We start from the raw sequence: 12,588 nt of genomic DNA on the forward strand, positions 1-12,588 counted from the left end.
TCCCATGTCACACACAGGCTGATGCCTTCATTGAAACCTGGATACCGTTTGGCATCTCCCTCATCAGAGCTGCACCACTGGCTGTTGGAGTCCTTTGCCAGTTTTAACATCACAATGTTGAGGTACCATTTAGGGAGTGGAATGTATTAATTTCTAGAAGTTTGATCCTGTGTTTTTTCACCAGTAGCTGCTCCTGCAGCTGGATTCCTGTGGGACTCACCTATCTTTTCCCAAATGTTTTGGGAAGCTCCAGTCTGTCCTGGAGAAGGAAAACATTAGGAGCTGCTCAGGGATCCCTCTCTTGGCTTGTCAGAGTGGGCTTTCAGACTTGTGGGGCTCTCTGGTGTGAGGGCTGACACCACCAGCCTGTCAACAAGTGCTGAGAGGTTTTGTTCCTGCCACTGGTGTGTTTTTAGGCATTGATTTTAAGTCATAAACGTGCTCTTTGGCCTCTGTGGTGTGTGTTTTGCCCTCTGAGGCACATCAGTTCAGAGCACCTCTTCAGGAAGAGATACTGAATAACTGCTGTTACCAAAGATAAGCTGCTGTTAGAGAACTGTTCTGCTGAGAAGTTGTATGGGGGGATTGAGCAGATAGAAGGAAAGGAGGAACTGAAGAAAGTATTGCCACAGCTGATAAGAAGAATGGGCTCTTTGTGGATGTTTCTATTTCAGAGAGCACCAAACCAGCTGGTTTTAAATATATCTGAGTTAGAGAGTATTTTGAAGGCTCTATGATGTCAGGTTAGTTGTTATGGTGTTACAAGACAGTGTAATGGCAGAGTAGCCCCAGATTTCCTTCTTAGATTTTGTGTTGCTGGACTGTATATGTAGGGAAAAGAAACCGAGGAGAAGTACAAGATTTAACAGTCTCTGGATCCATTAGGATTTTGGGATATGGACTCTGTTGCAGATGGGAATGAAAGAGGTGCTGTATCTCTGACAGCTGAGTCTCTTCCATCCCAGCAGGTGGGAGCATCTCCTGAGTTAAATGGAGCCTTCAGGCATTTCCTCTTCTGCTTGAACTGATTCCACTTTAATTCTCTCCTTCCTCAAATAATTTTCCTGTTGAGGATTCTCCTTAGCATTGAGCCTTCTCCTTTGATATCACCAGCTGTACATGACCTGCTGTTGGCAGAGGAATAGACACCTTCTGGGCATAAATTAATTGCTTGCCAACCTTTGAATGGGAAATCAGGGGATTTCAAAATCGTGCTCCCTCCTGGTTTCCTTTCCCTTGCAAGGAATCTGAATGTGATGCCTTGTGATGAATCCTGGTTTTGTTTATATCCCCACTCAGAAGAGACTGAAATCTCTTGGCAATTTTCTACTATCTCATTCATCTCTTGGAATTATTTTCCTGCTGGACATACTTTTCATGGGTGTGATTTTTTGGGCAGCACTGTGAGCTGCAGGCAGAGTTCAGGAAGCTTCTTGAGCAGGACTTTTTGTTGTTTCCATGGTGTTGACTGGGAATAACACATCCCCTGTGGCTGTGACTCTTTCTGTTGTTTTTGTGGCTTAGTTTCCAGACTGATCTAGAAAACCTGGTGGTGAGTCTCCTCAACTCTCATTAAATATGATTAGGATGATCTTTCCTGTTCAGGGACAAGCTCTGTGCTCATATTGCTCAACCCAACAGTTCTACTGTGAAGTTAAAACTATGCTTTGAAACTGTTGTTCTCCTCATGGAAGTTGGCCAAAGAAGCCATTGCCACCTTTGTCCCATTAAAAGGAGGAATCTTCACTCCAGGGTAGTAAATCCAGTGCATGTGGAGAGGAGAATCCAGAATGGGAAATCTGTGGTAGGACCAGGTCAGGGTTGGACTTGGACTGGGCAGGGGTCAGAGGACAGGGCACAAACCCCCTTCTGTCTGTCAGCTGTGGCAGCTTTTGGGTGTTGCAGAGTTTGTGGAATAAAACTGTGCTTTGTTTTGCAGTATTTCCGTGGTGGTTTAGGAAACACAGATGCTTGTGCCATCTGTGAACTGCTGCTGACTTGTGTTATTTACCAACTTCCAGGCTGCCAGAGCTGCTGAGGGAGAAGGCAAACAGAGATTCTTCACTCAGGATATCAACAACATCATACTGGAGTAAGTGCTGCCAGCATGGAAGGGTGGGAAAGGAGAATTTTTGGTAAATTCAGGAGCAGGAGTTGTGGGGGTGTGTCCTTGTACAGGACTTCCAGGCAGGACATGCCTGGGATGACATAAAAGTCTCTTGGAAATGGCTTTCAGTTGAAATATGCTGAGGTAGGAGAACGCTGGAGGGGATGGATCCAGCCCTCTGGTTCTCAAGATGGTGCTTGATATTTGTGTGCCTAAATTTGGTCCCTTGCCTTGTGAATGTAGCTGGATACAGGAACAGTAAGAGATGCCAGGCATGTTCTTTACTATGTAAGTTATATGCAATATGGAATATTTTATAACTGGAACAGGGCTGCTGTGTTCCACTGGCTCTCTGGGCAGACTGGAGGAGCTCCAGTTCTGCCCTGTGTTGACAGAATGCCAGTGTTGCTCAGGCAGCTGCTGGTAGATAATGGCTTCTTTCTTCTGCAGGAGCCTGGAGAAGGCTGCTGAGTGCACAGGGCTTGGTGATCAGTGTCATAATGCTGACACCCAGGCTTTAATTTCAGTGAGGTTTACCAAGGCACCTGCAGGAACTGCCCCAGGGAGGTTGGGGAGTCTGTTTCCCTCTCATTCCGAGGGGTGATTCCCACATTCCAGCATTCCAGTGCTGGCTGCACAAACAGTCCTTGTCTGATGTCACACTGATCACTTCAGCCACAGTCAGAGGAGATTTAGATTGGTTTGTATGACTTTGGTGTAGAATTTGGGTCAGGACAATCCCAGACAAGAATATAAACTGGGAGAGGAACTCTTGGAGAGCAGCCCTGGGAGAAGGAGCTGGGGGTGTTGGTTGATGAAAAGCTGGACCTGCCCTGGCACTGGCACCCAGAACCCCCCCTGCGCTGGTCTGGTCTGGGCTCACAGCCTGGGCAGCAGAAAAGGGGGGGATTCTGCCTCTCTGCCCCTTCTGGCGAGACCCCACCTGCAGAGCTGCCTCCAGCTCTGGAGTCCTCAACATAGGAATAATGTGGAGCTGCTGGAGATAGTCCAGAGGAGGCCACGGAGATGCTCCAGAGCTGGAGCCCCTCTGCTCTTGAGCCAGGCTGGGAGAGCTGGGGGGCTCACCTGGAGAAGAGAAGGCTCCAGGGAGACCTGAGAGCCCCTTCCAGTGCCTAAAGGGGCTCCAGGAGAGCTGGAGAGGGACCTGGGACAAGAGATGGAGTGACAGGACAAGGGAGGGTTAGATGGGATATTGGGAAGGAGTTGTTCCCTGTGAGGGCAGGCAGGCCCTGGCACAGGTTGGGCAGAGAAGCTGTGGCTGCCCCATCCCTGGAAGTGTCCAAGGCCAGGTTGGATGGGGCTTGGAGCAACCTGGGATAGTGAAGGTGTCTCTGCCCATGGCAGGGTGTGGAATGAGATGACCATTAAGGTCCCCTCCCATCCAAACCATGCTGGGATTATGATGATGGAGGTGATGATTCAGTTGGAATTTTTTTACACTTCTTTCTGACAGTGAGAGGTGGCTTAACAACTTGGTCTGCCAGGTTCTGTGTAACTGTGTAACACACTGATCTCTCTAACCTACTCCCTGAGAAGTAATTTGAAAACCAAGGAATGGAGTTTGATTCCATATTGTCCTGAATTAGGCTGCTGTAGTGTCCAACATAACCAGTGTGTACTTTTCATTTCACTGCCTGCCGCTCCTTCAGTTCAGCTGCCAGGGAGAGCTGCAGAACAAATGAGACTGCTGACATCCTTTTGTTCTTTTTCCAGCTACTCTGAGACCAGAGTAAAAGGCATGACTTGGGATAAAGTGCTTAAGCCTGTTGATTCTAGAATCTAAAGAGTCTCTGTGCAGTTTGGCCTGTCCTGTGTCCCTCCCCCTGCCTCCAGGTGCCCGGGTTGCCTCAGAGTGTCGTTGATGTTGCATAGAGAATCCCTGCCATATTCCTGGTGAACACTGTGTTTTTTCCCTCAGCATAGAGCTGCAGACCCGGGAGCTGAGCAGCCAGGTGAGGTCAGGGGTGTACGCACACCTGGCTGCCTTCTTCCCCTGCAGTAAGGACACCCTGGTCAAGCGGGCCCGGAAGCTTTATCTCTATGAGCAGGTGAGGGGATGGACAGCACAGCCCTGTCCTCCATGTGTGTGCCTGTCTGTGCGCCTGTCTGTGTGTGTGTGTGCAGCTGTCTGTGTGTCTGTGTGTGCGCCTGTCTGTGTGTGTGTGCGCCTGTCTGTGTGTGTGTGCGCCTGTCTGTGTGTGTGTGCGCCTGTCTGTGTGTGCGCGCCTGTGTGTGCGTGTGTGTGCGCCTGTCTGTGTGTGTGCGCCTGTCTGTGTGTGCGTGCCTGTGTGTGTGTGTGTGCGCCTGTCTGTGTGTGTGCGCCTGTCTGTGTGTGTGCGCCTGTCTGTGTGTGTGTGCGCCTGTCTGTGTGTGCGCGCCTGTGTGTGCGTGTGTGTGCGCCTGTCTGTGTGTGCGCGCCTGTGTGTGCGTGTGTGTGCGCCTGTCTGTGTGTGTGCGCCTGTCTGTGTGTGTGTGCGCCTGTCTGTGTGTGCGCGCCTGTGTGTGCGTGTGTGTGCGCCTGTCTGTGTGTGCGCGCCTGTGTGTGCGTGTGTGTGCGCCTGTCTGTGTGTGTGCGCCTGTCTGTGTGTGCGTGCCTGTGTGTGTGTGTGTGCGCCTGTCTGTGTGTGTGCGCCTGGCTGTGTGTGTGCGCCTGTCTGTGTGTGTGCGCCTGTCTGTGTGTGCGTGCCTGTGTGTGTGTGTGTGCGCCTGTCTGTGTGTGTGCGCCTGTCTGTGTGTGTGCGCCTGTCTGTGTGTGCGTGCGCCTGTGTGTGTGTGTGTGCGCCTGTCTGTGTGTGCGTGCGCCTGTGTGTGTGTGTGTGCGCGCCTGTGTGTATGTGTGTGCGCCTGTCTGTGTGTGCGTGCGCCTGTGTGTGTGTGTGTGCGCCTGTCTGTGTGTGTGCGCCTGTCTGTGTGTGTGTGCGCCTGTCTGTGTGTGTGTGCGCCTGTCTGTGTGTGCGTGCGCCTGTGTATGTGCGTGCGCCTGTGTATGTGTGTGCGCCTGTCTGTGTGTGTGTGCGCCTGTCTGTGTGTGTGTGCGCCTGTTTGTGTGTGTGTGTGTGTGCGCCTGTGTGTGTGTGTGTGTGCGCCTGTCTGTGTGTGCGCCTGTGTGTCTGTGTGTGTGCGCGCCTGTCTGTGTGTGTGTGCGCCTGTCTGTCTGTGTGTGCGTGTGCCTGTCTGTGTATGTGTGTGTGAGTGTGTGTGTGTGTGCCTGTCTGTGTGTGTGTGCGCGTGCACCTGTCTATGTGTGTGTGCGCCTGTCTGTCTGTGTGTGTGCGCCTGTCTGTGTGTGTGCGTGTGCGCCTGTCTGTCTGTGTGTGTGCGTGCCTGTGTGTGTGTGTGTGCGCCTGTCTGTGTGTGTGCGCCTGGCTGTGTGTGTGCGCCTGTCTGTGTGTGTGCGCCTGTCTGTGTGTGCGTGCCTGTGTGTGTGCGTGTGCGCCTGTCTGTGTGTGTGCGCCTGTCTGTGTGTGCGTGCCTGTGTGTGTGTGTGTGCGCCTGTCTGTGTGTGTGCGCCTGGCTGTGTGTGTGCGCCTGTCTGTGTGTGTGCGCCTGTCTGTGTGTGTGCGCCTGTCTGTGTGTGCGTGCCTGTGTGTGTGTGTGTGCGCCTGTCTGTGTGTGTGCGCCTGTCTGTGTGCGTGCGCCTGTGTGTGTGTGCGTGCGCCTGTGTGTGTGTGTGTGCGCCTGTCTGTGTGTGCGTGCGCCTGTGTGTGTGTGTGTGCGCGCCTGTGTGTATGTGTGTGCGCCTGTCTGTGTGTGCGTGCGCCTGTGTGTGTGTGTGTGCGCCTGTCTGTGTGTGTGCGCCTGTCTGTGTGTGTGTGCGCCTGTCTGTGTGTGTGTGCGCCTGTCTGTGTGTGCGTGTGCCTGTGTATGTGCGTGCGCCTGTGTATGTGCGTGCGCCTGTCTGTGTGTGTGTGCGCCTGTCTGTGTGTGTGTGCGCCTGTCTGTGTGTGTGTGCGCCTGTTTGTGTGTGTGTGTGTGTGCGCCTGTGTGTGTGTGTGTGTGTGCGCCTGTCTGTGTGTGCGCCTGTGTGTCTGTGTGTGTGCGCGCCTGTCTGTGTGTGTGTGCGCCTGTCTGTCTGTGTGTGCGTGTGCCTGTCTGTGTATGTGTGTGTGAGTGTGTGTGTGTGTGCCTGTCTGTGTGTGTGTGCGCGTGCACCTGTCTATGTGTGTGTGCGCCTGTCTGTCTGTGTGTGTGCGCCTGTCTGTGTGTGTGTGTGTCTGTCTGTGTGTGTGCGTGTGCGCCTGTCCGTGTGTGTGCGCCTGTCCGTGTGTGTGCGCCTGTCTGTGTGTGTGTGTCTGTCTGTCTGTCTGTGCATCTGTGTGTGTGTGTGTGCGTGTCTGTCTGTCTGCGTCTGTGTGTGTGTTGTCCCTGAGCCCCAGGGCTCAGCTGTGTCCCATGGCCTAGGGGTGTCCTGCCCTGAGCAGGGCTCAGGTCCCGCTGGGCTGGGCTCAGGCCTGGGCAGGGCTGGCCCTGCGTGGTTTGGGTGTCCTGCTGGAAGGGCCCCTGAGCCTCAGCGTGCCCTGTGTTGCTCTAGGGTGGCCGGCTGAGGGAGCCCCTGCAGAAGCTCAAGGAAGCCATTGGCAGGGCCATGCCAGAGCAGGTGGCCAAGTACCAGGAGGAATGCCAAGCCCACACTCAGGCCAAGTTTGCCAAGTAAGCTCCTTGTTTGCTCCTTCTGCACCTGTAGCTCTTCCCAGCAGGCTCCCTGTGGCCTGGAGGCTGCTCTCCTAAAGTTTATTTACCACTTCTTTTTGTTCCGTAGGCAAAAACTGCTGGTGGGCATTGGTTGGCCTAAATAAGCTGTGTGTGTTTGTACTGTCTGTGGCAATGCCAACTGCAGCAGCACTGCTGGGACCAGGGCTTGACTGAAGTGTTCCACGTGTGCAGGCGTGTCTTTGGGATCATGGCAGCCTGGGAACAGCCAGGCTGGATTAGTCCCATGGTCTCTGTTACAAAATATTGGGAGATTTCCTAACCCTGAGCCTGTAGCTCAGCCTGAACCCTAAGCCAGACATCATTGACTGCTGAGGCTTCTGACCAGCACTGGTCAGATACATTTAATCCTTTCCTTGAACCTCTTGACTTCCACATTTTCTGTCTCCCTTTTAGGATGCTGGAAGAGGAAAAGGACAAAGAGCAGCGAGATCGAGTTTGTTCTGACGATGAGGAGGATGAAGAGAAGGGAGGGAAACGCGTCGCGGGACCGCGGAAGAAATTCCAATGGAATGATGAAATCAGGTTAGAATAGTTGAGATATTAAGCAAACCCCTGACTTGTCTTACTCTTTGCAGTTGGAAGTGAAGCATTTTGTCATCTGTATCTTGTTTTCGGAGCTGATCGCCTGTAGGAACAGTAAGCCTGGAGGTTTGTGGCACATGGTGCTATTTATGGAAGCCACTATTGCAGTTATTAAATCTCACCCTGAAGCTGATTTCAGGTACAGGCCAATTCTGAGAGAAGTGCTAATAAGCCTCTGTGCAGAGGCCAGAAGAGACTGGGGGATCTTTGGGAACAGAAGAAACTCAGCTGAATTGCTGAAATCTGGCAGCCGGACCCTTAATGCAACCAGACTGTGGTTGTGGAAGCAGTTAAAGCTGAAGGGAGGTTGGTGCCCCTGGCACGCAGGGAAGACAGAGCAGGGAGTGTTTGGAGAAGGGGAGATGACAAAGCATAAAAGGGAAATCAATCCTGCTGTCTTTTTCATCTTATTCTGGAACAGATTGAGGTGCTGATTGGTTTAGGACAAAACCAGCATCACTTCCTGCCTTCTCCTTGTTGAGAAGTTCAGTTCTGTGGTTGTTAATGGTGCCAGTGATTCTGACACTGGTTTGCTACCTCAGCTGTTACCTGAGAATAAAATGGGACAGGAGATCAAGACTTTTCTCCCTAGTGCATCCATGTGTGTGCTCACACAGAGTGAGGAATGTGCCTTTCCCTTCCTTCTTGGGGAAGCAGTGCAGGGTCAGTTGCCTCAGGAAGGTGTACAGGGCCAGGTCTGTCTTGGTGTGTTTATCCAGCCCTGGATAAAGAGAACGAGCTCCAAGTGGGAAAAGTTACTCTGCGTAACTGTATTTGAAATCTTCCTGTTCTTCAGGGAGCTGCTTTGCCATTTGGTGAAGATTAAGTTGGATGGTTATGACCTTGACAAGAATAAGGCTCAGTCTCTAGAGGATTATGTGAAGACCTTCCTAGAAGGAGAGGTGAAGCCCCTTTGGCCAAAAGGCTGGATGCAGGCCAGGTGAGCAAGAATCAAATTCTGCTGCAGGGATTCCTTGTCCTAAGGGACCTGGGAAGGTTAATAGTCCTACGCCTGCTCAGGAATGGCTGGATTCAGAGTTAGATCAGAGTTCTCAGAGCCTTGGCCCAGAGGAGTTTTGGGGCTCTCCAAAGGATGGAGATTACCCCAGAATCCCTGGGCTCCTGTTCTGGTGCTTAGTCACTCTGTGTGAAATCTTTTCTCCTTATCTCCAATCAGAATTCTGCTTTTGCTGCACTGAACTGAATATTCCCTCTTTTTGCTTTTTTCCTGTGCACTTTGAGAAAGGTCTGGCTCAGTCCTCCGTGTCCTCCTGCCCCAACCAGTCTTTAGGTAGTGGAAAACTGCCATTAGGTTCCTCCATGAGCTTTCCCTTTTCCAGGCTAAGCAAGCCCAGTTCCCTCCAGCTCTCTTTGGTTGTCACATGTTCAGGTTCTTTGGGATGGCTCCAGTTTGTCGGCATCTCTCCTGTGCTGTAGGGCCCCTTGCCCTGGATGTTGTGTCCAGGTGTGCCCTCACAGGTGCAAAACCAGGGCAGTGCTCACCCCTCCTGGGGTACATTTTGCAGGACACCTGGGCAGCAGTGCCCACCAGGACCCCCAGATCTTCTCCTGGGTACCCCATGGTGCTGCCTGGGGTTGTTCCATCCCAGCTGCAGGACACTGTGCTGGTCTTGTTGAACTTGGCAAGGTTTGTGTTGGCCCCTTTGCCCAGCCTGGGAAAGGCCCTGTGAATGGCAGCTCTGCCTTCCAGCAAATTCTCCCCACTCCATCCCTTTCCACATCACCCCCAAACTTACTGAGAGTGAACTCCAGGTTGTAAGTTACAACACTGAGTAGTCTTGGCCCCATTTTGACCTCTGATGGATGTCACTGGCAGGTAGAGCTGGCACTGAGGTGAGGCTGACTGGCCTGGCTGTGGTTCCTTGACTCTCTCTGGATTACAAAGGACCACTTTATAATCACAAAGGATCCATTTTTCAGATACTCGGGGAAGTCTTCCCTGAAATATTCCCAAAAGAAGGCAAAGCAGGAATTTTTAGGGGCTTATCAGAGAGTCAGCAGTGTAAATAAGAATTTGGCATGGTTTCTTTGCCCTCTCTGGGGTCCTCATTGCTGTTTCCTGCTCTTTCCCACCCTCCACTATTCCTGCCATTGAGCTGGCAGTGGCAGTGGCAGACAAAAGGCAGAGAGTCATTTTCTGGGACTATCATCACCTTCTGGCCTGCTTTGGTTTGCTCAGTATTATTAAAGAAAGGACAACTGTACAGTCTTACTGCTGGAATCTTTAAGGTTCCTCCCAGCCCAAGCCACTCCATGATCTCTATCTCTTTGCATTTAACGAGCTGGGCAGTGCTGTCTTCTCTCTGTTGAATTGCTTTTTGGATTTCCTGGGGGATAAAGGAAGTAGGTACCAGTTCCTAAGAGTAAATATGAGTAGCACATCACAGATCCACTTGGAAAAGTCCATGGCAGTTGGATGTGCACATGAAACACAGTACTGTGCATGGATGTGATGTGGTGGTACAAGAGCTGAAAGATGGCATTGGAGGTGGGTGCAGATTACTACTTAGTTAATGAAGATATTACCAGCTTGAAGATCTTAGTTTGCCAAGTTTTAAAATATCTTTTCATTGAATAAAAGGAAAATAAAATCTTTCACCCCTTGTTTGTCAGTGAGACTGTTGTCAAGCATTCAGGTCTTCACCTAAAACTCAGTGTAGGAGGCTCTTCCAGTGGAGTTAACTACAGAATGACTCAGTAAAAGTGGGTTTTCTAGTTGCTTTCCAATGGCTCAAGGTCTCTGATTTCTCCTGCTGGGACTTGGAGTTGGACTTGATGGTCTTTCTGAGTCCCTTTCAACTTGAGATCTTCTATGACTTTGTTGTTCAAGACAGAGGGTGGAGTGACAGCCACATGGAAGGGGATGGGAAGGGAGGAATTGGTGACTGGAGGAGAACTGTAACAATTGTATGGATAAGTCAGCTTGATTCACTGTCCTCATGGTCAGAGAAGTTCATCTTTAAGAGGAACTTGAAGGTGGACAGAGTAGCAATTTTGTGTTTGAATTCAGAGAGGCCCTGCCATGAGTCTGTTTCCTCCTTTAACACTCAGAGAGCATTGACAGAATGTGAGGTTAAAATAAAGTTGTTATTTAAAAGGTTTTGGTCAAATAGTGCTTGTGTAACATTCTGGTTTCCTGAGCCTCAGTAGTGCAGGGTTTGGATGAAGCTCAGTCTCAGCTGTGCTCAGTCAGTCATTCAGAAAGGTTAGTGCTGGTGTAAGAACTTGGCTCAGCAATTTGCTGAGGACACAAAGGCAACACAGACCCACACAGTGAAGGCTTCTAACCCCTACTGCTGTGTGAGACAGGGGAAGGAAACCTTTCTCCTTGGAAGTTGGTGAAGAGCCCTTGGCTGATCTGTGGCAGCAGTAATGCCTCAGTTGAGTGATGGCTCTGCCTCTCCAGTTGGATTTTTAAGCTGGCAGAGCTTTCTTCTTAGTTGTTGTCCAACAACTGCCTTAATGGCCTTTCCAGTACCTGCAAGTGTAGCTCCCCAGAGAGGGAATTGTGCATGGGAGTTCAGGAAGATTTTCCTGGAAAAGGTCTGAATATATTTGCTCTCTGGGGTTTTAATTTCACTCAGTCCCCTGCTGTACTGAGCAGCTCTGGCTCCAGTGATCCCAGCTGCTCTACTGGGTCTTGCTGGATATCACTTCTCATTGCTCTCTTCCCTTCTTAGGACTCTGTTTAAGGAGAGCAGGCGTGTACACGGACACCTCACATCAGTCCTGTGAGTATCCCAGCATTCCTCTGGAGTGAGAACTGGTGGACTCCGTTCCCTGGGGCCTGGGTGGATCACGGAGGAGCACCTGAGCTTGGCTCCCCAGAGATAGTTTGGCGCTGCTTCCTTTGGGGAGGTCTAGGGACAGTAGTTTCTGTGTGACATCTCCCAGCTCCAACTTCCTGAGGTGCCTTAGTCTTCAGTAAGCTCAAAAGTAAGACCTTTGAAGCCAGGTTGCCTCCTGGCCTTCTTCAGCAGCCTCTGTGCCAGGCCCTGGGAGGCAGATGGAGATGAAAAGGAGTGTGATGCCAGCACTGGGATTATTGTTGCCTGTTCAGTCTTTCCTAGAGTCTGGATACCCTCTTTCTTGTTGCCTAGTTAAAGGAGGGACACAATGAGCTCAGACTAGTGAAGGTGGGTGGCAAAACCCAAATACCCAGTTGGGCAGGGGCTTTAATGCCAGAGGGTCTCGTGGATCTTGCTGGCAGTTGATAATAGTTGATGCCATGGATTTAGTCTGATGTCTGTTTGACAGACAATCCTGTTCTTGGTGTTGGAGGAGTGAGGAAGAGTATGAAATGGAGTGTGGAGTTATCCTTCCCTCAGCTAACCATTCCAGCAGCTCAGGCATGTCTTCTACCAGAGATTGCATCTGACCACACCAAATGGTCTGTTCTCTATGGATTTGTCAGATGCTTTTGCATCCTTGACTTCTTCTGGGAACCTGAAATTAATGTGTAACTTTTCCACAGCAGTGTCTGTGCCTGTTTCTCTCGGGGTGTTGCTGCAGTGAGGGCAGCAGTGGGTGCTGTGGCCCTGCAGCCTGTGCAGGGTGTGTCTGTGAGTGTTTCACTGCTCTGCTGCCACTGCAAGACTCTGCTCCACTCCCCAGGTCATCCCCTCTGTGGGAGTTGAGGCTTCCTAGAGCAGCAACCAGATGTCACATGTTTTGAATCCTAGCAACTCAAGATGCTGCCTCAGTTCCCTTGGCTCTTGGCAAAAGGCTCAGTGGATCATCACTAACAGGGCCTGGGTGTTCTCCCTCCTTGGATCCTTCCCTGTGGGCATTCAGTGAGCTATGTTCCTTTTGTCTCCCACAAAACAGGGTGAAGAAGAAAGTTATGGCTGCTACTAAGGTGAAAGTGAAGGTGAGTTCTGTTTTTCTGGTTCTCATGGTTGGCATATGCCAAGAGTCAGGTGGCTGCCATCTTAAATTCTGTGTTTGAGCCTTGTATCTGTACATTATGTACTGTGGAATGGCCTTAATCAGTACTGGGGTTGAAAAAACAACTAGAGCAGGAGCTAAAATTGATGGCAGTGGCAGCTGAGAGGGATTTGGGGGACTGACAGGCACAGAACATGTCTGTTCTGCCTTTTATCCCCAAGTTGGGAACCTTTCCATCCATTTTCAGCAGCAAACCC

At 51.0% G+C, this 12,588-nt stretch overlaps 1 protein-coding gene across 9 annotated transcripts in view; it reads left to right on the top strand.

The window, feature by feature from the left end:
* Nucleotides 1-12,588, top strand: part of UBN1 (ubinuclein 1) — a 29,177-nt gene that overhangs the window by 7,125 nt on the left and 9,464 nt on the right. For 6 of the 9 annotated variants that reach the window (XR_011699181.1, XR_011699182.1, XM_071570964.1 and 3 more), the window contains 7 exons: nt 2,022-2,092; nt 4,047-4,176; nt 6,660-6,778; nt 7,235-7,363; nt 8,220-8,363; nt 11,125-11,175; nt 12,272-12,314. Coding sequence is in view for 7 of the 9 variants with exons in the window: in XM_071570964.1 (XP_071427065.1) it covers nt 2,022-2,092; nt 4,047-4,176; nt 6,660-6,778; nt 7,235-7,363; nt 8,220-8,363; nt 11,125-11,175; nt 12,272-12,314 (687 nt within the window). In the remaining 2 variants the exon portion in view is untranslated. The remainder of the gene's footprint in view (nt 1-2,021; nt 2,093-4,046; nt 4,177-6,659; nt 6,779-7,234; nt 7,364-8,219; nt 8,364-11,124; nt 11,176-12,271; nt 12,315-12,588) is intronic. The other 3 variants (XM_071570965.1, XM_071570967.1, XM_071570968.1) reach the window with 3 other exon arrangements.

This window comes from Pithys albifrons, chromosome 16, assembly GCF_047495875.1.
Source record: "Pithys albifrons albifrons isolate INPA30051 chromosome 16, PitAlb_v1, whole genome shotgun sequence".
Taxonomy (NCBI): domain Eukaryota; kingdom Metazoa; phylum Chordata; class Aves; order Passeriformes; family Thamnophilidae; genus Pithys; species Pithys albifrons.